The sequence below is a fragment of the Electrophorus electricus genome, chromosome 10 (assembly GCF_041902795.1).
Source record: "Electrophorus electricus isolate QZ-2024a chromosome 10, ASM4190279v1, whole genome shotgun sequence".
In the NCBI taxonomy this organism is placed as follows: domain Eukaryota; kingdom Metazoa; phylum Chordata; class Actinopteri; order Gymnotiformes; family Gymnotidae; genus Electrophorus; species Electrophorus electricus.
Genome location: NC_137506.1, coordinates 24,198,760 through 24,223,867, shown reverse-complemented (window position 1 = coordinate 24,223,867; position 25,108 = coordinate 24,198,760). Strand labels below are relative to the sequence as shown.

General features: G+C 39.1%; 3 protein-coding genes across 8 annotated transcripts; 2 read left to right on the top strand and 1 right to left on the bottom strand.

The window, feature by feature from the left end:
- Nucleotides 1-685: 685 nt before the first annotated feature.
- On the bottom strand, nt 686-2,625 carry gnrh3 (gonadotropin-releasing hormone 3). 2 transcript variants are annotated; one of them, XM_027000255.2, is made up of 4 exons: nt 2,472-2,625; nt 2,032-2,170; nt 1,062-1,130; nt 686-830 (listed from the first exon to the last, which is right to left on the bottom strand). In XM_027000255.2, exons 1-4 carry the CDS (start codon nt 2,480-2,482, stop codon nt 759-761), a joined length of 291 nt encoding a protein of 96 aa, XP_026856056.1. In that variant the 5' UTR covers nt 2,483-2,625; the 3' UTR covers nt 686-758. The 2 variants fall into 2 exon arrangements, with proteins under 2 accessions (XP_026856056.1, XP_026856057.1); XM_027000256.2 differs by having other exon boundaries at nt 686-833; nt 2,032-2,113.
- An 8,322-nt stretch (nt 2,626-10,947) lies between these two features.
- Nucleotides 10,948-14,672, top strand: mgmt (O-6-methylguanine-DNA methyltransferase). Of its 5 annotated transcripts, none has more exons than XM_081722362.1 (7): nt 10,948-11,078; nt 11,875-12,000; nt 12,588-12,733; nt 12,816-12,955; nt 13,069-13,124; nt 13,979-14,046; nt 14,607-14,672. In XM_081722362.1, the coding sequence occupies exons 1-6, from the start codon at nt 11,065-11,067 to the stop codon at nt 14,040-14,042; spliced, it is 546 nt and encodes a 181-aa protein (XP_081578488.1). In that variant the 5' UTR covers nt 10,948-11,064; the 3' UTR covers nt 14,043-14,046; nt 14,607-14,672. The 5 variants fall into 5 exon arrangements, with proteins under 5 accessions (XP_081578488.1, XP_081578490.1, XP_081578489.1 ...); XM_081722364.1 differs by having other exon boundaries at nt 13,982-14,046; nt 14,607-14,633; XM_081722363.1 differs by having other exon boundaries at nt 13,982-14,666.
- A 345-nt stretch (nt 14,673-15,017) lies between these two features.
- On the top strand, nt 15,018-22,831 carry smndc1 (survival motor neuron domain containing 1). Its single transcript, XM_027000257.3, has 6 exons — nt 15,018-15,171; nt 16,321-16,440; nt 17,048-17,190; nt 18,040-18,198; nt 21,060-21,213; nt 21,349-22,831. Exons 2-6 carry the CDS (start codon nt 16,321-16,323, stop codon nt 21,484-21,486), a joined length of 714 nt encoding a protein of 237 aa, XP_026856058.1. The 5' UTR covers nt 15,018-15,171; the 3' UTR covers nt 21,487-22,831.
- Nucleotides 22,832-25,108: the final 2,277 nt, after the last annotated feature.

Here is a 25,108-nt window from a genome sequence, read left to right as displayed (position 1 = left end):
GACCCTGTGGACTATGCAGCTATAAGGCTGGACTTCACTGTTCGGTACTGGTGAGGCAACATAAATGCTGAGACTCTCCAAAATCTCTCGGGGGTCAGTAAAGGTGTCCATAGCCTCTCATCAAGCAACTGATGCTCAAAACAACAGCCTTTAAGTGGGTCGGGCCAACATTCTTTTGCAAATTCTGACGGACAAAGCACCTACTCAAGATACAGAAGTGGGCAGAAACCACTTTGTGGTTAGCAATGGTGTTTTTTCTGAACTGTACTAAACTGACAAGGGCAAACACCCAAATGACTGGTATCCAGAGGTAACCATATATATATATATATATATATATATATATATATATATATATATATATATATATATGTATATATATATATATATATATATATATATATATATATATATATATATAAATAAAATACAGTGCTGCTCCTGTATTTGGCTGCTTTGATAAATGTTGCTCTGATTTGTTGGAGAGAATGTTTAATCGGCATGTTGCTAATTTTTCTAATGATTAAATAAGGTTTTAAAATAAAGAATAACAATGGGCAAATTTAGCTCTGCGATGTGGCTGGATAGAGGATGGTACATTCATGTATAACTTCTTTCTAAAGGCAGGACAAACATCAAGGTGAACCAGCAACTCCAAAAAAAAAACCCCCAGCAGGCTCTAATATAGGGTGTAATAGAATAGCTTTATTCCATCTTCAGTGCAGAGGGATGTGATGGGTACTCTGCTTACCACTACTTTATTCTGCTTCCTGCCATCTTCTGTAGGGTATTCTCTTCCTTTTCAGAGCCTCAGAGTTCACTTCATTCAGCTGCTTAACAGAAAGAGAGGAAATAGTAAAGCATCTTTGGTTTCACTGATAAAATGCACCACCTAAACAGCCAATTAGTATGTTATTTATTTACTTTTATTTTGGTGACATGTTAAACACATTTCTAAGATATTACTGAGGTTAATGTGTTTACATTGGGGTATTGTGTGTCTAGGTAGTGGAGGGAGCTAGAGTTAACATGTGTACAGTACATGAGTGGGCAACACTCACAATTTTCAATGATGATAGTTGCTCTAATGGAGAGTCTTGAGGAACAACTGCATCCCCTGCGTCCACCATCTGAAAGAGTTATGTGCTCAGTTCATTACTGCAATAAAGGCTTTACTGAGAACTGCTCTCAAGAATGCTGCGGAAGGATATCACCACTGTAATAGCAGTAAAAGGAGCACACAAAAAGCAAAATAACAGTTTTCACATGATGGTGATAATAAAATACAATATTCAAATTACATGCAAAAGATACAATTACATATAACAAGTACTACTGAAAAAAATCTTTGCTGTTATAACTTAAAATATATTTATTAAGAAAAATTAACATTTCAAGTTAAAAATATAATTTAAACTCCATAGAAATCTTTATTGTCTTAATATATTCACAAAACCTAAGGAAGCATTTTTAGCTGTGGCAACAAAAGATTAATTGGGTCAATTTCAAGCAGAGAAATAAAATGACTAAACAGACATTTCAGCAATGGCTTAATGTCAGCTTCCAGAGGAGCTTCAGTATTTCTCTTTCAGAGAAGTGAAGCAGAATCAAAATAGCTATGCTCTGTCAACTCTGCCAGGTTGTATAGAGCTGCTGACTAATGATACTGTGCATTTGCATATACAGTATAGGAGTATAGCAGTATAGGAGTCAAGAATTAGAAACAGACAAATCAAACCTTAGACAGTGCAGTATTGAACTTTAAGGACAGGAAATCTAACTATATGCAGAAAATATAGAATATTTATATTTTTTAATATAGAAAACTAAGCAGATTAGATTTTTCACTAGAAGCTGCCAAAAATATAATCTTAAGAAAACAAAAATAAAATTCAAAGCAGTAAAAAAAATCCCACCTTAGTCAGTGCAATACAGAATTCTAAGCATTACTACTTAAAAGTGGAAAATAGTTTCAAGTAGCAGTGATAGTACATAAGTAAAGCTAATTTTACATAGTGAGTTGTTTCTTACCCTAAATGTTGCTTCTAGTTCACCCACACTCCTCTTTCCCCCAGGCAGCCAACCATATGACCAGTGTTGGCTCACACTGACACTGAACACACATGACAGAACCAGCAAACCAACAAGCAATCGCTGACTACACTTCATACTGTTAAAGAGAGAAGCGTGTAATCAGAGGCATTAGTACACTTTTGTTACAGGCACACAGAAGGGTGGCACATGCACAGTCATAAACATTCAAAATATTTTTACAGTATATAAAAAGAGGTCTAATTGATTAACAGAACATTCTGACTAACATTCATCATTTTAATTCTTTTTTGGAGCTAAAGGCATTACAGGATGTGGTGCAATAAATAATTATTCTTAAATAAAGACCTTTTCTGGCTGCAATGATTGCACAGGATAAAATATTTACAGAGATTAAAATGGTACATTCTATCTCTCACCTGTTAGTCATTCTGCAGAACAGACTGTATTAGTTTTTATACACTTTTATATGGTTTCCTCAGAGTGACTCACAGCCCCATTCTGTCGTTAGGGGACTTCAGTTTCCAGAGCTGGTGCTCCAGACATTCTGTCAGTCTCCAGAGCTTTTCTTTAATGCAGGGCTTAGGGGAGATTTACTCTAATGGTTAATGTCCAAAAAGCTTTGCTGTTAATGATTTAACAGCTTACAGCAGCTGAAACTAAGGAAATAATGTTGGCATAAAGCTTATCTGTGCTCTAATAGAATAGGGCACCCAGACACACACTAAAAGAAGCATCTTATTTTAAACGGTAAATAATTGTTTGGTAGATAATTACATTTATGCAATTCTCCCCTTAGTCATTCGGGCAAGTTTGGCAATATAAAAGTACTTAGTCTGAAGCAATATTTTTGTCACATATCTACCACTTTCTTTTATTTCTATTGGCTTTTAAAATTACTAGCTAACTGAGACAACTTTGAGCTGGTGTGCCAGTGGCACACAGACTAGGCATTGGGGAGCAGTCAGTGAATAATGGGGAGCTGCCAGTGAATGATCTAACCCTGACCACCTTTTCTTGGTGCCCTCTTTCCTTATAGTCTCTTTTCCAAGTTCCCTTTCACTCTTTGCGTCTTCCACAACATGAATACCCATCTACGTATGCATGCACCCTGTGTCCTTTACTATACCCATCCACACATCCACACACTTATTTCCTTTAATACACCCATCAATATATCCACACATCCAGCATTCTTTAATACATCCCATCCACAAACTCGTGAGCTATAAGACACCCATCCATATATCCACACACTCAGTGTCTTTAAATACAGCCATCCATATAGCCACATCCACACACTTGGTATCCTTTAATATATCTATCCTCATAATACACATTCACTCATGGCCTTTAATATAGCCATTCATGCATCCACCCACTCCATGTCATTTAATACACCCACCCACACACTCTGTATTCTTTAATTCCTTGCCTAATTTACATCTGCCTGGAGGAGTTATTCTCTAAATGTGTTATTTATTGCCTTTATTTGCTTCCTTGTTCACTTCTGTGCATTTCCTTCTTTTAGGAAGAGACTTACTTACAATGGCTTGCAAGTCAATAAAAGATTAGAAAGGGAGGAATGTGATGGAGCAGCCCTCCACCACAGTATATGTGCATGTACATTTGATTTATTATGGACATTTAAATATATAGATGAACAGACAAATGCTTATCTAAATAGCCTTTATTAATTGATGGTGTGTTTATCTTGGAGTTTAACTATTGAGCAGAGGAGGAGAGGAACAAAACATAATGTTGGAGGAGGAAACAAAACATAATGTTGAACAGGAACTGTTTAATTTAAAATGTTAATATTTGCTTTAGCATATAGCTGTACAGCTTAGGTGTTTTATGTTTGGCCAGGAATCATGATGAACACCAAAAAAAGATTTTAACTAAGTAAATAAGTAATAAAGGAAAAATACTTACCTGTGAGTCAGTTCCAAAAAGGCAGACATGCCTTCATTACTTGAGAAAAGCAGTAGCATTGGTTTGGTGAGCTTTTATAGTTGAACTTCCATTTATTTGTAAATATTATGTTTCCTTTTCTTTTTGTAAGTTTATTTCTGTCACTGGGTAAATTAGAATTTTCTTCACGTCTAGCACTAGGACTGAATAAACACATTCGTTTGCACCATAATCTGAGGCAGACCCATGTGTCTTTTTCGCTTGACCATCACAAGTGGTATTACTGTTACAGAAGTGGAACCTCACAAGGAGTATTGGGAACTGTTTCCTGCGTGATTCTGCTATTTGAAAGAGGTGTAATATGATCCTGAGGAGTCAAGGTAAGACTGACATCTCAGGCAAGGATCCCACTCACAATGAAGCAACGCAAGCAATGGGAAAAACCAAGGCAACAGAGACATCACTGAAAGAACTGACTGAGATGCTCCAGGGGTTCATATAGAGCGAAGACACCAGGGAACAGTGGGTGGAGCGAGAAGCCATCAGACAGGAGCAGTGATGATGGAGCCGACACAGTGGCAGTTTTTACCACTACGCAAACCACACATATGTGTGGATCCCCAGAGATCATAGGGCCCCGTGCTGGCCAAAACATGGGTAAAGATTGTAGAAGGTGGGTAAGTGTACTTTGCAGGAAAAAGTAAAAATGTTTTTGATTAGAGACCCCAGACACATCTTTGCTTGGGGCCCTAGAAATTACAAATCCGCCTAAGCCTACAACACCAGTTCTGACAACTACAAGGGGACCAGCAAGGACCAGCAATGATGGAGGATGCCAGTGAAGGAGCCAGTGTTCAGACAGGAAAAAAATGGGACCAGAGAGTACCACCTGGCTTCAGAGAGCCCAAGCTTCATCCCTTGATTCCAGAAGAAGACACTGAGCACTTCTTGGTGACCTTCAAGCAGATTGCGAAGGTCTCCCACTGGCAATTCAGTTAGCTCCCCTGCTTACTGGGAAAGCTTGAGGTACATATGTGGACATGAACATTGAGCACGCTGAGGATTATGAAAAAGTCAAGGCTACTGTTCTTGCCAAGTACTGATAAATGGTCAATAGTAAACTGTTTTAATTGAAACAGTTACAGAAGGTCTGACTCATAGAGAAAACTGGAAGGAGGTTAGAGTAAAGGTGAGCTGCATACATGGGAATGAAAAGTTACTTGGGGATGAAGCCCCACTGGTGAGATTTACTTGACAGTAGATAGCCAAACATTTCTGGTAATGGGAGCAGTAGCAGCTAATTTACCTTATTCAATAGTTTTAGGCTGGGACATGCCAGTTTTTGTAGACCTAGAGTGCTAGAGAAGCTAGAGTTACCTAAAGACCATGAAATAGAGGTCAGTTCTAGCAAGCCAGCAAAACTAACGCAGGGGAAGGTTTCTGAGGTCAGTACAAATACATCAGGAAAAGATTAATGTTCCTATGTCAAATATTTCTACATTGCAGATTCAAGAATAACTTTGTAACCATGGTTCAGTGAGGTGTCTGAGAGTGATGGGTTAAAGCAGAAGGGTACAGGGCTAAAAAAAAAAAAAAAAAGGTTTACATTCAGAAAGAAGGAATCCTATATCAACATAGAGGTGAACTTGAGCTGCTAGTTGTTCCAGCAGTCATGAGATTAACACTGAAACTGGACCACTTCATACCTTGGGCAGGACATTTAGGTAAATATAAAATACTAGCTCGCATTTTTGCATGTTTCACATGTCCAAACTTGTATACTGATGTGACTAAGTTTTGTAAAACCTGCAAAAGGTGCCAATTAACATCAAACAGATCAGTCCTGACAGCACATTTGCATCCACTTCCTATAATTAAAACTCCATTTGAGAGGATAGGAATGGACATAGTGGGCCCCCTAGAAAAGAACAAGACAGGGAAACAGGTATATTTTAGTCATACGTGATTATGCCACATGATAACCTGAAGCTTTCCCTTCATGCAACATCAAGGCCAGGCAATACACATATTGCCAGGTGCCCTCTCCATGGCAGCAGTCGTCTCTTACTTCCTTCATGCCATGCCTACGTGAGGCAAGTATTGCTAGCCCTGTGCTTCAGAAGCTGTTAAGTAGTTGCTTTTTACAAGGACGATACAGTTGAATAGAATGAAGTAGGTAAAGAGCAGGCAGGTTCATATTTTTATGCATTTCACAGACTGATAACCAGTGATTGATACAGGTAAGAAGTGGTATTGAATGTTCTTATCAGGATAAAGAAGGCATGTCTACCAAAGGTATTGAATGTTCTTATCTAGGCATAGAATATGTTAAAGGTATGTTACAATTTCTACAGGTAGCCTTATGGTTTGCTATATGCGTCATTCACTGCTAATAGATACCTAGTAGAAACATAAGTGTATTGAATGCACTTAGGCTATGTTCACACTACCAACCTGAGGTGACTCTAATCAAATTTTTTACCATAATGCTACTTTCTTATTACAAATGTGATTTGAGTAGCATGGTGGCTTGGTGTTTGGCATGTTTGCCTCCCAGCATTAGGGTCTTAGATTTATGCCTCTATTTTGGTAGAATTTCCATGTCATCTCTGCATCTGCATGGATTTCTTCTGGGATCTGTGATTTTCTCCCACAGTCCAAAAACCTGCAAAAAATTGTCTAAGTGTGAGTGTGTATGAGAATGACTGTATGCCTGCATGCCCAGTGATGGCTGGTGCTCTGTCCTGGATGTTATCTTCTTTCTCCCTTTCTTTTGCCCAACGCAGTCTCCCTGGGGGTTGTGGTGCGCTGTTGCTTCTAGTGTGCTGACCGGATGTAAAAAGCTGTGTGTTGATTATAAAGCATCCTTGGGTTCTGAGAAAGGTGCTATACAAGTGTACCTTCATTCATTCATACAAGCCATATTGTTTAATTCTAATTTTTAGCTCACCATGGATTTGTTTATCTTGACTTGTGCAAAAACGTATCAATGTGCTCATGCCATTTTGGAGGACAGAGGTGCATTCACAGTACAGAGAGATAGAGGTCAACTGCAGTTATGAACATGAACCATCAAGATAGGCAAATCCAGACTGAGCAAAAAATGGCATTGAGCTATGTGGCACGAAATGTGAACTTGGCCTTATATGGCCTTATATGTTAGCAAGACAGGTATAAAATATCGAAAACTCACATCATTATAAAAAAGATATGTAACATTTGCTATATGCAGTTATATGAGTTGATATATGCTTTATATGTTAATTAATGACCTCTGCCTTTAAGACAGATAAGCAATATTGCTCTTGTATAGAAAGATATACACTGAATGGCCACTTTATTAGAGACACTGATCCAGTAGTGTGTGGGACCTCCTTTGGCTTTCAGAACCACAGCAATTCCTCATGGCATAGATTCCACAAGGTGTTAAAATCATTCTGCAGGAATCTTGGCCCATGCAGACAGGATAGCTTCTCCCAGTTGCTGCAAATTAGATGGAGGTACAGACATCTTCTTACCTACCCATTTTACCTGGTGCCAGAGATGCTCTATAGGATTAAAATGTCAACATATATCAAATGACCCAGGGTGTACCAAGAAAACATTATGCCACCTCAACCAGCTTGAATTGCTGATTCCTGACAGGAAGGGATTATCGATTCATGCTGTTTGCATCTCATCCTCCCATCAACATGGTGAAACAGAAATCTGGATTCATATGACCAGGCAATGATTTTCCACTGCTCAGTGACCCAATTTTTGCATTCTTCTTTCCACTGGAGTTTTGCTTTGGCCATTTGCACTGGCCATCTGCTGTTAGAGCCCATCAGTCCTAAGGAACAAGTTATTGTGACGGATGAGGGTTAAGCAGGATGCGGGGACGAGGCACGTCGAACATACATTTTATTCACACATGAAACATACACGTCACAGGGCCCCCCCAAAATTGTTCACCGGGTTCCTCCCTCCCGGTAGTTCCTTGGAGCGAGGCCAGGATGAGGGAAGGCCTCTCCGCTGGCCATTATGAGTCCACAGAGTCCGACTCCGAGCATTGGAAGTCGTTGTACCAGCTCAGGTCCGCACCTGGAGTCAGGAGGGTGCCCACAACCACGGGAGACCTCGCTGCGCATGCTGTGGGAGGGCATTGACTTGCCTTCTTTCCCTTCTTCTTTTTGCCTTTCCCAGGCATCCTTTGTAGGTCGGTGTTTCTATGACGGACGAGGGTTAAGCAGGATGCGGGGACGAGGCGCGTCGAACATAAACATGTTTTATTCACACATGAAACATATGTCTTAACACAGACTACTTAGATCAAACACCGACAACTTTGATGATATGAAATGAGACTTATATACACTCATGACAATTACACACAAGGATCAGGTGCACAACACAAGACGGCGTGGCAATACGAACACACACAGACATGCATGCACAGACATGCACACCCACATGCACGCAGACTTGAGAGGGGAGGGGCCGTACCGTGACAGTTATGTATTAGTATACATTAACTGCAGCACCAGCATTGTATTTGGCTGCAGTCTGCTTGACTGCACCCTGTCTGTTCGTCAGCATGGTTCTTGACAAGCTCCTCTGGTTGGCAGTTTTTGAAATACTGGCCCTGGCTAGTCTAGCACTGAGCCATACTTTGTTTGAAGTTGCTCAGATTGTTTAATTTTCCCATTCTAATCAGGATTCACACTAAAACTGATCCACAGAAAATATGCTTGCCTGATCTTATGCTGCACTCAGAGGTAACAAGTCTCCACACAAGGAAGCTCTAATTGTAAACAGGACAGTGTTTCTAATAAAGTGGTCATTCAATGTGTTTTGCTATATGCCTCAGAGGCTGTTAACCAGTAATATATGCCTGGAAGACTATAGTATTCAATGTATAATCAAGTCTTTACTATATACATCAGAGACTGTTAATTAATTTAGATACCTGCAAGACAGATAAGTATTACTGAATGTTCTCATCGGGATAAAGATGTTGAACAATCATAAGATTTATTACATGCCTCAAAGACGTTAACTAATAGAACTACCCTATATTGCCAAAAGTATTTGCATTCACGTTGAATTTGCATTTGCACTGAATTTGTATGTTACAATCACTTCCATGACCACAGGTATATAAAACGAAGCACCTAGGCATGCAGACTGCTACAAACATTTGTAAAAGAATGGTTCGCTCTCAGGAGTTCAGTGAATTCCAGCGTGGTACCATGATAGGATGCCACCTGTTGCAACAAGTCCAGTCGTGAAATTCCTCGCTACTAAATATTACACAGTCAACTGTCAGTGGTATTATAACAAAGTGGAAGCGATTGGGAACAGCTACGTAAAATGACAGAGCGGGGTCAGGAGGATGCTGAGGCATATAATGTGCAGAGGTCGCCAACTTTCTGCAGTCAATCGCTACAGACCTTCAAACTTCATGTGGCCTTCAGATTAGCTCAAGAACAGTGCATAGAGAACTTCATGGAATGGGTTTATTTGGTCGAGCAGCTGCATCCAAGCCTTACATCACTGAGCGCAATGCAAAGCGTCAGATGCAGTGGTGTAAAGCACGCTGCCACAGAAATTTTGAGTAGTGGAGACGTGTTCTCTGGAGTGAGGAATCAGTTATCTGTCTACCAATCCGATGAAGTCTGGGTTTGGCGGGTGCCAGTAGAACATTACTTGTCTGACTGCATTGTGCCAAGTGTAAAGTTTGGTGGAGGGGGGATTATGGTGTGGGGTTGTTTTTCAGGAGTTGGGCTCAGCCCCTTAGTTCCAGTGAAAGAAACTTTTAATGCTTCAGCATACTAAGAGATTTTGGACAATTTCATGATCCCAACTTTGTGGGAACAGTTTGGAGATGGCCCCTTCCTTTTTCAACATGACTGTGCACCAGTACACAAAGCAAAGTCCATAAAGACACGGATGAGTGAGTGTGGTGTGGATGAACTTGACTGGCCTGCACAGAGTCCTTACCTCAACCCAAAAGATCACCTTTGGGATGAATTAGTGCTGAGACTGCGAGCCAGCCCTTGTCATCCAACATCAGTGTCTGACCTCACAAATGCGCTTCTGGAAGAATGGTTAAACAGTCCCACAAACACAATCCTAAACTTTGTTGAAAGCCTTCCCTGAAGAGTTAAAGATGTTATACCTGCAAAGTGTGGGCAGACACCGTATTAAACCCTATGGATTATGATTGGGATATCACTGAAGTTCATATGCGTGCGAGGGCAGCCGAGCGAATACTTCTAGCAACATTGTGTGTGTGTGTCTGTCTATCTATCTATCTATCTATCTATCTAGTCCGTTTACATCCACGTACACAACGTTACACAGTTGGCTAGCTAGCTAATATACAATACACGGTGCAAGAAAATCTGCTATTCCAAGGCTGTGTCCTAAACATACTTAACTGTCGCACGATACACCACGCATCTTACAAAATGTTCGGGTTTTTTTAGTAGTTTCTATCATGGCACTATATAGGATGTGCGTGTTGCTAATAACATGTTTAATGTGAGCAGCAAGCAGTTTATTATTATGTGACGGGATATATCAATAAAACAGGAGTTTATTCAGGATACTTCCATTTAGTCCGCTTGATGGTAGCTAACTGTCGTAAAATTATAAAACGGCTTGGTGACGTCACTGGCTGATGGACGTGGTCTAAAATATACATGGTCTGATTTGATTGGCCGAGCCGGGTGTTACGCTATTCTCAAATACTAAACAGCGTGTTTCCACTTTTATTAGAATATCTCTGCAACTGAGCAACATGTAAGTCTACGATCAGGGCAAATTTCTCACTGTGCGTCATCTATCCATTTCTATAATACCGGTTACTTGATCAGTGGTTTGTTCCCAATTTGTATTACACAAATAAGGCGGGGTTAAGAAAATGACCAATCCAATAATGGTGCTTAGCGAACGGTACGTTGTCGATTGGTCTGTTTTCATGTCGCTTCATTTACTGTATTTCAAAGGAGACAGAAATGGCAACAAATTCAACATGAAACTAGCTAGTTAGGTTTATTGTAGTTACCACACGCTTCAGAAGTCACGTAGTGAGAGTTTACATATATTGGTAAAATGCTACATCAACGGTAAGCTCTATAGCTATCCGCCTTACGAAATCACGAAACTAGTGATCTTAGCAGTTCTGTGGAGGTTTGCCATGCTAACCATATTATGGTGCCTAAAGCCCTGTTTGGGCGGGATTAGTTTTACATGGAGAGGTGGAAATGTCCCTAGACTCTTTTGGACATATAAATGGATGATGTATACCTAATTTACAGATGTAAATGGCATTGTTAATGTATAGAGTGAAGGTAGTCTGGGTCCTCCGGTGGATATTGTTTGTGAGGTTTTTGTATTGGTGTTTTGTATTGAATTGAATTGAATTTTCTTAATAAAGTCAATTTAAAAATGGAAATGTCATTTTACTACAAGACGTCTGTAAAACTAATGACCCATTCGCACGGCATAAAAAATAGGCATAAATGACTGATATATACTCGATTTATGCTTCAAAGAACGTGCATAATACGCGGCTAGAAAACTATTTGTGGCATCCTACAATTCAGGTACCAACCATTTCCATTACAATTTCGCACTTCTCTCTCCCAGAAAAGGCTTTTTCTGGAAATTGTCGTTGATGGTGAAGGGAAGAAAACATCAAATTAATTTAAATGCGTAAATGGAAGTATTTTGCGTTTAACCTCCCAGCTTGTGATAAAGGAACGATAATGTGTATTATAGTGTTTACTGTTAACGGAGAAACATGAGACGAAGGTGAAACTTTATCACAGAACCATTTTAGAATGGCGTCTCCACAGTCAGCCTTCATTTCTTTTGAGTCTAAATGAAAACGTGTGTGTGTGTGTGTGTGTGTGTGTTTAGTGTTAGTGTCAGTACTCCTTGTGTGTTGCAGTCGGTCTCTCTTCAGTCACCTGTGGGAGAACTACAGGTTAGCGGCTGTGAAAAGGGTGTACACACTATCACCATCACTGTGGAAACAGCAGAAAGGTACCACATGGCATTAAAACACTATTGCCACTACTATGGAGTTCAGATAGATCTGTTAAAGTCTGCATTGCTTACAGAATCAATATAGTGTATATACAAAATGACAATCGGAACAGCAGGTTCAATGTAGAATTACTGAACAACTTAAACTGCTAAAATAAACCATAATTATTAAAGAAAGTGTTTTACTGTAAGCTACAAATAGTTCCTTTGTGTAAACCACTAATTAATGATAAAAAATAAACAAATATGCAGTGTTATAAGGTTTGTTGTGAAGAACTGTTTATGGAGGCATGCTTGTCCTGCTGCACTATATTACAGTTCAGTTCTGTAGTAGCACAATTGGCTATAAATTTGTCTTCCAAGTAAAACCTGAGCCATCAAGTCTTTGCCATTGGCAGCCTTTCATATTAATAGACATTACCTAAAGTATGAGGGTAAATGTTATTGTTCACTGTATACAATGCTTTTGCTGGTGCTGCCAAATACCTATAATTAATCATTATGTTGATGCATTTTGCATTGAGGTTTGTGTGCATTTGCATGCATGTGTGTTTATTATTTACATTATATGTTATGCTCTGTAGGTGTTGCAGTGACCTCAGTTGTCACCCAGCAGAATTGAAGCCAGAGTTGCAGCACTGTGTGAAGTGGCTCCAGAGTTACTTTAGGTCTGCAGAGTCAGTGAGCTCTCTCCGTTTACCTGTCTTACACCATCAGCTACTGCAAGAAGGTGAATGCACACTAACAGCTACCCCCATTAGCTGGTTTAAGAATCAGTTATAGCACACACAACTATCATCTATCTGTGTTAGACTCATTCACTGCATGCGTGTTGCGGACACTGCAGACGAGGGTGCCAGTGGGTCAAACTGTCTCCTACAAGCAGCTTGCTGAGATGGTGGGAAACCCAAAAGCTATACGAGCAGTGGGAGGAGTGATGAGAAGAAATCCGGTTGGTTGGTTTATGGTCACTGACACATTTTTGCATGCGAGATATGTGAGAGATAACATAATTTTTTAAATATTCTCTCACATGCTCTATTCCTCTCTGTCAATCTCCCTCAGGTTCCTCTGATTGTGCCATGTCATCGTGTGGTGTGTAGCTCAGGTGCAAGTGGCAGGTATATGGGGGGGAGAGGAGATCACATAAAGCAGTGGCTGCTGTTCCATGAAAGGCAGGAACATTAGACCCATAACCTCAGAGGATCTAATTCTACTGTTAAAGGTTGCACAAACTTCATTTAAATACCTGCAGTAGGTGATAGAAGGATTTTTTTCTCTATTGTTTGATGGTTATTAGAGCTTTACAGTTAGCTATGGGTTAAACTGGGCCCTGGGGTAAGTTTAGCCCAAATGATAGGAATACTCAATGCCATTGTAAGATTACTCATAAACACTGTAGTATAGAGAGAACAACTCTATATTCAAATCTATGTTAAGAAGTGCTGTTTTGTTATTGTCCTACTGTTTCTGTTGTATATTTCAGACCAAAAAGGTGCTAGAATTCCACTGCTTCAACTCATTTTGTGATTAGATTGTGAGATGGATAGATAAATTTAAAGCTGTTGTGAACTAGCTAATGGGTAAGATTGTTTAGTGAGGCACTTCTCTAACAAGGGTCTGTTGTCATTCTGCAAGAGAAATGTAAACTCAGTTTGAAAACTAAATACTTATCAAGTTGATAACATGTATCTTATAAACAATACAGAGCCAGTAGAAAAAGTCCTCCTGGATTGATTGATTTAAAATATTATTAAGGGTATGATATTAAGGTTAATGTCAATGTGAATAAAGCTACCAATTGTTAATAATAATAATAATAATAATAATAATAATAATAATAATAATAATAATATAATATTATTATACTACACAATGTTACATTTCACAATGCCTTCAAAGCTTTTCCTATTTAGCAAGGATGTAATTGGGATGGAGGCTTTCAGCATTGTCTCACTGCTCCTTTGCCCCAAAGCAGCTTCACAGATGTCGATGCAACGGTGTCTGCTGAAAATGAACTTTCTCCACTGTACATTTAATTTGGTCAGTGTTGCCTCTGTCTGGAACCTCAACCCATTTTAGCCCCCCTTTTAAAGATGGAAAACCTCTTAAAAGAGTAAAAATATGCCTAGAGTTAAGAAATATTTTCATTTACCAAAATGGGATACATATGTGTCTTTTCCTGCAATCTATATGTGTTCACATCACATATCTGTTACTCTGCTCAGTATATCATAGTAGATATGGCCAGATATGGTTGTTATCCTACCCACCAAATGATTTTTAGAATATTTTAAATTAAAATTATCTTGTGGACCATAACTGGCCTAATTGACATTGGATTGAGTGTAACAGGCCTGTTGAGTTTGACACTCCTGCTCTATTGTATACTGATCAGGGCCCTGTTTCCCAAAATCATTGTAGTGTTAAGATCATCTTAAATGATAGTGTGATCAGTGTAATATTTGACTTATCACTGATTAATCACAGTAACCTTTTAACCTTTGTAATTTGTAGCACACTCTTTAGTAGCCTATATAAACTATTCATGAATATATGGTTTATGTGAGGGAAAACGTTTTTTTCTTTTTCTTTTTTTTCAGATGTCATGTATCTATCTATCTATCTATCTATCTATCTATCTATCTATCTATCTATCTATCTATATAATTTTAACAGCAATGTATTTTTAAATAAATTACAAATTATTAAAACATAGTATTCTTGTAATGATAAAAACGTTAAAGTAATAGTATAATATCGAAATAATAATAATAATGTAAATCTGAATAAGTTGCTCTAATGAGAAATGTACATTGCCTTCCACACGGCCAATATTACTGAATGCTGGAACTAAACTTTTCAATCCAGTTTCCTATTAGATATTTTTCAAAACGAGCATCCATCCTGTAATGTCAGTAATGCACCGACTACTGAATGCATAACGCAGGCTAATTATGTTTTACTCAGTCGATGGTTTTACCGCGAGAACCATAGTTACGTCGGTTAATCGTCATATCCGGTTACAGAAGGACTCGTCCACGGAGAGAAAGGATACACGCCGAAACAGTCTATTTTCATCGAAATCAAGCTGTACATGGGACATTTAAAAGCAATATTAGCATTTTAACATATCTTAAACATATCATTGATTTGTAATCCACAGAGGTAAGAGAAATATTGCAAACATTGTCTGAAAAATCGTGTCTTCAAAAACATGGCTCCCTCTCTGCGAAGGGCCTTCGAAATAGCTAGCTAGCATAGCTAACGCTAGCTACTTGCTTGTAGCTAAAACTGCTGTAGGTCATCGCTGTTATGATACAAAAAGTGTCCTTCCTTAGGCACAAACAAATATGACTTTGGTACAATTGAGATTTTAACATTGAATCGTTACTGTAAGGCGAATACATGCCCTTGTACTGTTAGCTAGCTAGGATCCGTCAGTTCGTTTTAGGCTATCTGTTTTAGCTATCTTAATCCGCATTTAAACGTGCTGTGTGCTGCTTAGCTGTACTTCCTAGCTAACTAACATGGGCTAATGTTTATGAAGTGTTAACATCAGCTCGCTGCTTTCTTTAGGAATCTAACTAGCTACAGAACAAAAACGCAACTGATCATAGAACCGCAATCTTTATTAAATTGTATCAGGCACTTATTTATCAAAGTGCATATGATACACTTTGATCACACGAAGTGTGAAGTTATGTTAGATTAAGGATTTAGTTTTACATTGACCAGTATTTACTGGAAGAATGAGCGCTATTCAAGAAGTATCGAGGACATGGAGTAAAATAAAAAAAACTTCTTTTGTAGCTGTGTAACTCCCTCTCAGTAGTCGTGTACAGTTTTTCGATTAATCTTACCAAGAGTGGTTCGGGTGTGTTTACTGTGTGCTGTTGTCATGGTTACATACTTCTGTTAATTAGCTGTGCTCAAAGCAGGAGGTCCAAGTTTAGTAAGTTTGTCATCATCTGTATGATTCCAAATTAGAAAAATATATGGCTGTTTTCATTTTTTTTGGTCAGTATCCTGACGTGATAGATTTCACTTAAACTAGCTCGTTAGTCGTCATCATTCACAGAAAAAAGGTAGGTTTCTAGCTGAATAGTGGTAAAGATTTATATGGTAACTCAAGGTTAGCTGACTGTCAGTTGGTTGGCTACTCAGAAAATCTGTCATACTGTTGTGGTTCCAGAATTAGCATCTTCGGAGAACAACAGAAGCCTTCTCTCTTTATGTATATTGTGAATCTGCATTGTACCCGAGGACAAAATGGTAGAGTGAGTAAGTGCTTTACCAGTGGTTGTTTTTTCCCAGATGTCTGATGACTTGGTAAAACAGCTGAGCAGCTATAGAGCTCAGCTCCAGCAAGTGGAGGCAGCACTTTCCACAGACCCAGAGAATGAAGATCTACTCAAGTTGCAGAAAGATCTGCAGGTATGGTCACCAGCCCAGTGTGCTGCTCCAAATACACAGTGTCCACATCTGTCAGTGTCTCTAAATTAACAGCTACTTTACTACAACAGTAGTGTTAATATATTAGCTACAAAAACAAAGATAGTTTTAATAAATGTCATTCATTTAACAAATACATATTGATTTATTAGCCAAATTACTGGTTTCAGAGATGTGCCTAACTAAAATGATTAATCGGTGCTTCCAAAAAAATTGTCACACTACAAAGGGTAATCAGACCCCATGCTGAAAGCACTGGAACAATAACATTTGGGTAGCGGCACTAGTTTTTAAAGAGTTTGTAACATCTTGGCACTACTGCAGTAGTCACGCAGCTGATGTCTTTAACTAAATGTAATTAAAACAACTTTAAGTAAATGTAATTAAACTACAGGTTATTGAAGCTTGTCAGAGTAAGCTCGTCATTAAATGCTCAACTTTATTTTAAATTCAGTGTGTTCACATTCTACATAAAATGTAACTTCTTTTTTGTTGAAGCTAGTACTGCATTACTTCTGTAATGTCATTCCATGTCAGCACATATTCTGTTGACAAACTTATTTTTATTATTCATTTATTTTAATACTAGGAGGTGATTGAACTGACTAAGGACCTGTTGACATCTCAGCCAGCGGAGGGCGTAGCTAGTGCCAATAGTTCAGATGCAGCTCTACCCAAACACTGTTGGAAAGTAGGAGATAATTGCATGGCAGTGTGGAGCCAGGATGGACAGTGAGTATCACTCACTCACACATGCTCAGTTATGTTTTTTGTTTCGGTAAGAGTCCTCTGCATGGATATGTGGATCTCCAATGGTTCATGTGTATCATGCATTCCCACCTTTGGAGAGTGGGGAACCAGTGCATTAAGGTGAAAAATACTGTAAGTATCGCTTACAGAAGCTCTTATTTTCTTCTTTCTTTCTTTTTCTTCCTACAGTTGCAGTGAAAGTAACAGTAGGAAGAAGCTCTTATTGTTGTTTCTATTTCTTCCTACTGTTACAGTGACGGTTTGGATAACTCTTTGTTAGTTTTAGAAACTAAGTTATGGAGAGCTAGTGTGTGTTGAGTGTTTTGAGAGGGGCTGTTTTAGACTCTTTCTCTCTGTAGCTCCTATTAATCAGTGTACAAATGTTATCCTGACTTATAGAAAAGTACAGTGAAGGGTAGATTATAGTGGGGCCTATATAGTATAACCATGTATTTACAAGAGATTTTAATAAATAATTAGCTTGAAAAGTACACTATGGTATATGCTTTACCTTGACGAGCTAAAACTGTCCCATTACAAGGATATATAGCCTTTTTTACTCTTGGATGTCATTCACTAGTTGTTGTGTTCATATTCAGGTTTGATTGGAGGTCAAATCATGGCAGTGTGCTAATTTCCATCATAGCATAGAAATGAACAGTTTGCTCTTTTCTGAAATGTTTGTATAGATTTGTGTGACAAGAAAAGCTGTTCTACTCAGAATGCATATATGTTGTTCAGGAAACATTACCATATGTATGGGAGTGTGTGTGTTTGTGCATTTGCACGCACACCTGTACTCACCTGCTTACAGCGCTGTGTGCTTGTCAGGCTGTATGAAGCGGAGATTGAGGAGATAGACGGCGAGAATGGTACGGCTGCCATCACCTTCACTGGCTATGGAAATGCAGAGGTGGTTCCACTGCACGCGCTCAGAGCTGCCGAGCAGGGCAAGGGCACCAAAGAAGAGGGAAGCAAACCCAAGTCCAAGTGAGCATTTGCATTTGTGTCTTTGCCCCTGTGTGCATATGCATGTAAGTATACATGTGTCTGAATGTTTCTGCAGGCAGTTTATGTAATTTCACAAGGGTGTGTTTCAGTGCAATATAATACAGAATGTGCTATGAAATGGTTGCTATAATGGTAGAGCTGGCCCGAGTGCCATTTTACAGGTATGTTGGTGTTTCTAAAAGTGTATCTGAGTACTACTTAGAATATTGATGCTAATTTCATAATTAATTAGAATGTTGGCAAAAGACTATTATTGAAGTTCAGTATATGCTCTCCAAGTAGCAATATAATGTATGAGTGAAGGTGCAAATTAACTTAAATGTGCTATGCAAGGTTGGAAATGATACACCTATCACGATCAGCACTAACATTAAAGCCACCTGCCTTGTGTTGATCTCACTTGTGCTGACAAAACAGCTCTGACCCATCAAGGCATGGATTCCACAAGATCCCTGAAGTGGTCTGTTGTATCTGGCATCATGATGTTAGCAGCAGATCCTTTTAAGTCTTGTAAATTGCAAGGTGGGCCCTCTATTGATTGGTTTTCCTAGCACATCCTCCGGATGTTCAATCTGATTGAGAGAGGGGGAATTTGGAGGCCAAATCAGCACCTTTAATTCTTTTGTCCTATTCCTCAAACCATTCATGAACAATTTTTGCAGTGTGGCAGGGTGCATTATCCTGCTGAAAGAGGCCACTGCCATTAGGGAGCACAGTTGCTATGAAGGGGTAACAATGTTTAGGTGGGTAATATGTGTCAAAGTAACATCCATATGAATGCCAGGACCCAAGATTTCACAACAGAACATTGCCTGGGCCAGTATTACACTGCCTCTGCTGGCTTGCCTTCTTCCCATAGTTCCAAGTTCAAGTTTCAAGTTCAACCATTGTCACTTTCTTTCATTGCTCTATGGTCCAGTTCTGATACTCATGTGTCCAGTGTAGGTGCTTTCAGAAGTGGACAGGGGTCAGCATGGGCACTGACTTGTCTGCCCCATACACAGGATGCATGGTGTTTTGATACATTTCTGTTATACCCAGCATTAACTTTTTCAACAGTTTGTGGTACAGTAGCTCATCTGTGGGATTGGAACAGACAGGCTAGCCTTTGATCCCCACACACATCAATGAGACTTTTGCACCCTTTACCCTGTTGCTGGTTCATTAGTTGTCATTCGTCAGACCACTTTCAGTAGGTACTAACCACTGCATGCTGGGAACACTCCACATGACTTGTCGTTTTGGACATGCTCTGACTCGGTCATCTAGCCATCTCAATTTGGCCCTTGTCAGAGCTGCTTGCTCATTTTTCCTGCTTCCAACAAATCAACGCCAAGAACTGACTGTTTATTTCCTGCCTAATTCCCCATCCCTTTACAGGTACTATCGTAACAAGATAATCAGTGTTATTCACTTGTCCTGTTGGTTGTTTCAATATTGTGACTAATTGGTGTATATGAGCTTGTTGGAAATTCTGTTCCAAAACCAAGGCCATTAATATGGAGTTGGCTTCTCCTTTGCAACTATAATGGCCTTTCATCTTCTAGGGAAAGCTTTCCACAATATTTTGAAGTGTGTTTGTGAGACCTTTGCACAGTTAGTCAAAAGTGCTTTTGAGAGATCAGGCACTGATTTTGGATATTAAGCTGGGCTTGCAGTTCACATTTCAAGTCATCCTAAAGGTGTTTAGTGGGGTTGAGGTCAGGGTTCTGTGCAGGCCACTGGAATTCCTCCACACCAGACTGATCTATCCTTGTTTTTGTGGACCGTACTTTGTGCACAGGAGCAGAGTCATGCTAGAACAGGGTTGATGCCTCAAAGTTGGAAGAATATAATTGTCTAAAATGTTTTTATATGCTGTGGCATTAACATTAGCATTGACTGAAACTGAGGGGCCTAATCAAAACCTGGAAAATAGGCATTATCCCTTCTCCACTGAACTTAACTTTGCATTTTGAACATGGGTAGCATTCCCCTGACAATTCACAAACACAAATTCTTCCATCAGACTGCTAGATAGTGGAGTGTGATTAATCACTCCAGAGCACACCTTTACTGGAGAGCCCAGAGCTTTAGACCACACCAGCTGATGCTTGTCATTGCACATAGTGATCTTGGGCTTGTGTGCAGTTATGAAAACCCATTTCATGAAGCTCACTTTGCATAGTTTTTGTGCTGATGAGGCTTCCAGAGGCAGTTTGGAACTCTGTATGCAACAGAAGATAAAATCAGAGTGGAAAAAAAAAATTCTATATGGTCTACTGCTTCATGGCTGAGCTGTTTTTGCTCCTAGACACTTCTATATTGTGATGGCACTTACACTTAACACAGGCAAATCTAGCAGAGCAAAACCTTTCAAGAATTCTCATGACAAACACGCCATTCTATGATGGTGCTATGTATAAAGTCACTGAGTCACTTCAGTACATCCCTTTCTGTGAATTTCCATAAAGATTACATTGCAGTGTGATTTTATAAACCTATTGGTAGTATGTAACTGAAGTGCATGGAATTAATAATTAGGAGGGTTCTCCTCATATCTTTTGGCCATGTAGAGTATACATAAAACCACACTTGTCATGCATTCTGTTGTAAATGTAAATATATATTTGAATAGTCATACATTTTGAATGCAATATCCATAACCAATTATTAGTCCACATTTCACCTTTTTCATATATACACAGTAGCAGCCTTTGATGGTAAAGTGACATATTGTTCAGGCTAAAAAAGAGGCAGTTTTTAATTTCTTTTCTCTGAAATTAAAAAACAAATAAGCTGAGAGTTTGATTTGTGTGAACAATCCCTGTGCGTGTATGTGTGTCTGTGTAACCTTACAGGAAGGAGCTGCTAGCAGAGCAGAGGGAATATAAGAAGAAGAAGGCACAAAAAAAAGTGCAGAGGATGAAGGAGCTTGAGCAGGAGAGGGAGGAGCAGAAATCCAAATGGCAGCAGTTCAACAATAAAGCTTACTCCAAGAACAAGAAGGGGCAGGTAGGAAATGGGGAGCATTGAAAGATTCTGATTTAGTCTGCACTTCCTTACTTAGACTTAAATTCACTCTCTGTACCCCCCCCCCACACTGTCTTTCCCTTTCTCTCCCCCTCCCTCCCTTTTGCCATCTCTCAGGTAAAGCGCAGTATATTTGCCTCTCCAGAAAGTGTGAATGGGAAGGTTGGTGTGGGTACTTGTGGGATTGCAGATAAACCCATGACTCAGTACCATGACACCTCCAAATACAACGTGAGGCATCTGATGCCACAGTGAACAGGTTGTGCTCATCTCAACTTCATGTCCGCCACTCCCACTCAGCAACAGCCAGTGGACTCTTTGACTCTGGACTGGACACTTTATGGATTCAGCAGAGTAACCTCATCTTAGGGCGCACCTCTCGTGTATTGGAAGTTTTAGTTTAAGAACCAGCCAGTAGGCCACCAGATGACTAAGAACAATAAGTTAAGAATGATTCACTGCAGCTCCAATGCCTGTCAGTCCATTCCAAAAACCCTTCACCAACACTCTTTCCTGCACATTTCTATCAGGAGTAAGTCTGAGAAGATTAACAGTTGTAGTTATAATCAAGGTGACTGGACTTGGTGTATAATCCTGAAAATGTTTCACCTCTTTTCTGAGGACATTTATTCTTCTGTTGATCATATGTACCCATGAAGCCTCTCCAATATAGAACATCTTTAGGTTGTACAAAAACTCGAGCCACTTTGATTTACTACTGCTAGACAATAGTGTAACCTTGAGAGTAAGCCTAACTAAATTTAATCTGGACTCTAGCTAACCATAAATCACCACTCTAGAGAAGTACAGTATTTAGAACCCAGTGGAGCTGTTGTGAGAAAGGTTGGCCTCTTTTAAGTACAACTCTGGCTTTTTGAGCAAATCAACCTCATTCAAAATTTTGGGTATGCAGTAAGCATGTCGAGACACTTCTGGAATTTAGTGGGTCTTTCTGTGAGTAACATCATCTGCTGTTGTTTGATACCAAGCAAAAATATTGAACTAAAATTTACCAAAAAAAAAAAGGTGCATTGCCTAATTATTACACACATGCCTCCAATAAGTCCATAGCCATTTGGAGAAAACTTTGCAACTTGGATCATATGTATAAAAGCTACACAGTGCAGATTTATAGTTAAGTTTCCATATCCTGCAGAGGGTGCTGTTGTAGACAGGAAGGTGCTCTTGTGTGGTTGACATTACCTTAGCACCACTTTACATGTCCACCCAACTTGGTGTGGACTGTAATTTAACTCCTCTGATTGTCTCTATAACTTTATATTTCTGGGAGATTTTACTTTGTTTTATTAGGGTGGATTGAAAAGTATGTTAAATTCATTTGAATTCTGTTAGAAATGATTGTATGAAATCTTTGCTCTGGGTTTTTCATAAAAGACCTGAAAGACTGTGTTTAATGTGTTCTTACTGCATGTCAAACAAATAACAAATTGGTTATTTGCCAAAATGTCAGAGTAATTTAAGTCTATTTGTGAGCTGTTGGAATAACAACCCTTCTGCTGCCACTTGTAATAATTTTGCTTCAGTTTTGTACATTTTCATCTTTACAAAGAATAAAGGTGTTTTTTTGTTGCTGTTTGTAGCTGATGAGTGTGCAGTAGTTTATCTGGGTTATAATCTGTCAGCAAAATTTGTGACTCCATATAGCCTAAAACACTTCATCTTAAACACTCATCCTTTCTGTTAAATCCTTAAACATTCTCCCTTCTTTCATGACAAAATGCATTAGCTCGCTCGCTTCTTTGGTTCTGATGCAGCCAGACTTACTATTACAGAACTCATACTTACCCCATCTGTTGAGGAACAGCCAGCCGCCAAAGTCATCCATCAGCTTCCCCATAATGTGCCCTGCTCACAGGTCTGTTGTGCCTGACTCTGCTCAGTCCATGTGAATCCCTTTCATTTCATGTCCAGCTCAGATGTCCAAAATTCCAATCAACAGCTGTCTACATAATTTGGCAGACACTCTTATCTAGAGCAATTGACATTTATTAGTATGACCGCATGCATGCTCCATGGGAATCAAACCCACAGCCCTGGTTTTACCCTACACTTTGTGCTACTTGCTCTGCCAGGTTAGTGAGGAGCAGACATAACCTTTGAGTCCTTGGGTGCTATCCTATGCACCTGCTGAGCATCTGCCCAAGCTTATAGACTCTTCTCCTGACCCTTCCACCATTATTCCCTATCAAAAATGACTGAAAGTGCAAGCTGGCTTTGTAAGCCCCATATTTTAGGGAATTCCAGTAACATTGGTCTCTACCGCAGGCTCAGACGGGGGAATAGCTGCGAGTATGCTGTAATGGTGACCTTTTCGACACATTTTCTTAAACTTTAATGCCAGCTGGTGATTAGTACTGATTAGTCATCTAGTACTGTATTAATACTAGATGACTAGTACTGTATTTGCTCTGGACGTTACCTGTGTAAAACCACTCTAAAAGTCTTAGAGAGCTATGTATTTATAATTCACTATTGGTTTGTTTCCTTATGTATCTGTGACGTGGTTGTGAAACTGTTCAATTAAGATATTATGGATGTCCCAAACAAGTTTTTTTTTGCCTTGATCCAAGTTAACTATCTGCTGATTTTCAAGTCAATCCATTAATATTTTTCTGGATAATGTAGCTGAATTATGCAGTTTAGTTGAATTAAAGACGAGGAATTAGCAAACCTTGTAAATGCTGGGCCTAGAATGTCTTCTACTCTTACACAAAAACTAGATCACTCAGTACAGATTAATCTCTTTATGTAAACCGTGTAAACCCTTCATAAAACTATTCAACACTATTAAATCCGTAAAAACAAAACATGCGAAACAAAAAGCAACTGTCATGACTGGCACCAGTGGTTTAGCCAGAATGAAACTAGTGTATGAGCTATTATGATTAAGTTCATTAATCATCTAAATATCATACTACCCATCCCTACTGCACCATGCACTGGTACCATATACTAGAGGACCATGGGTGGGATTTTTGATTACTCAAACTAAATAGAAAAAAATTTATTTGCTGTATATTTTTGCTCTGCTGCCAATCACAATGTTGCAAAATGTAACATGTTATTAGTAAAATGTAATTCACCCTCTTTTCAAGTGTAGCTGTTCATGATTTGATTATATAGTCAAAAAGCAGAGGAATATAAACCTTAAATAATGTAGCAAGGAAATACTATGAGAAATACCATATGGATCAGTAGTATAGCTAACAATGCAGATTCACACTATAAACCCAGTGCTTTAAAAAATAAAATAAAATTAAAAATTATTGTCAGTGTAGGTTTATATACCACTAACAGACTTAATGGAAGGTGGCTGTCTGCAGGAGAGAATTAAAAGCTCACCTGTAAACATGAAGCCATTTCTAACACATTAAGTTCCAGTTTTCCAGACATGGTTAAGATCTAAGAGCAAATGGATGCAGCAGGTGAAAATGCTAAACATCCCTTCATGAGGTAAGTGTAAACATATTCAGATTCCATGAAATATTGAAACTTGACTGTATGACTGAAAGAGGAGCAATGCTTTATTGGAATTAAATTAGCATGTATCAGGGCTATAGCCTCTGGTTGGGTGTTTTCCACAAAGCAACTGCAGAAGAAATTACTCTGGGCACCAAACCAAGATTAGCCATTAGTAAAGATATTGAGAGCAGAACATCCTCTCAAGTGATGCCATCCATTTGTGAGCCACCCTCATGTGTCTTGTCTCTCCGTGCAGGGAGGTCCCAGAGCCAAAAATCACCTTTAATTGTGAGGAAACATTGTCTGTGCGTCCTGAAGGTCCAGAGGAATGATTATTACATTTTCTCTGTAAATGTTGTCGTAACTAAATGGATGCTGCACACTAAACCCACCT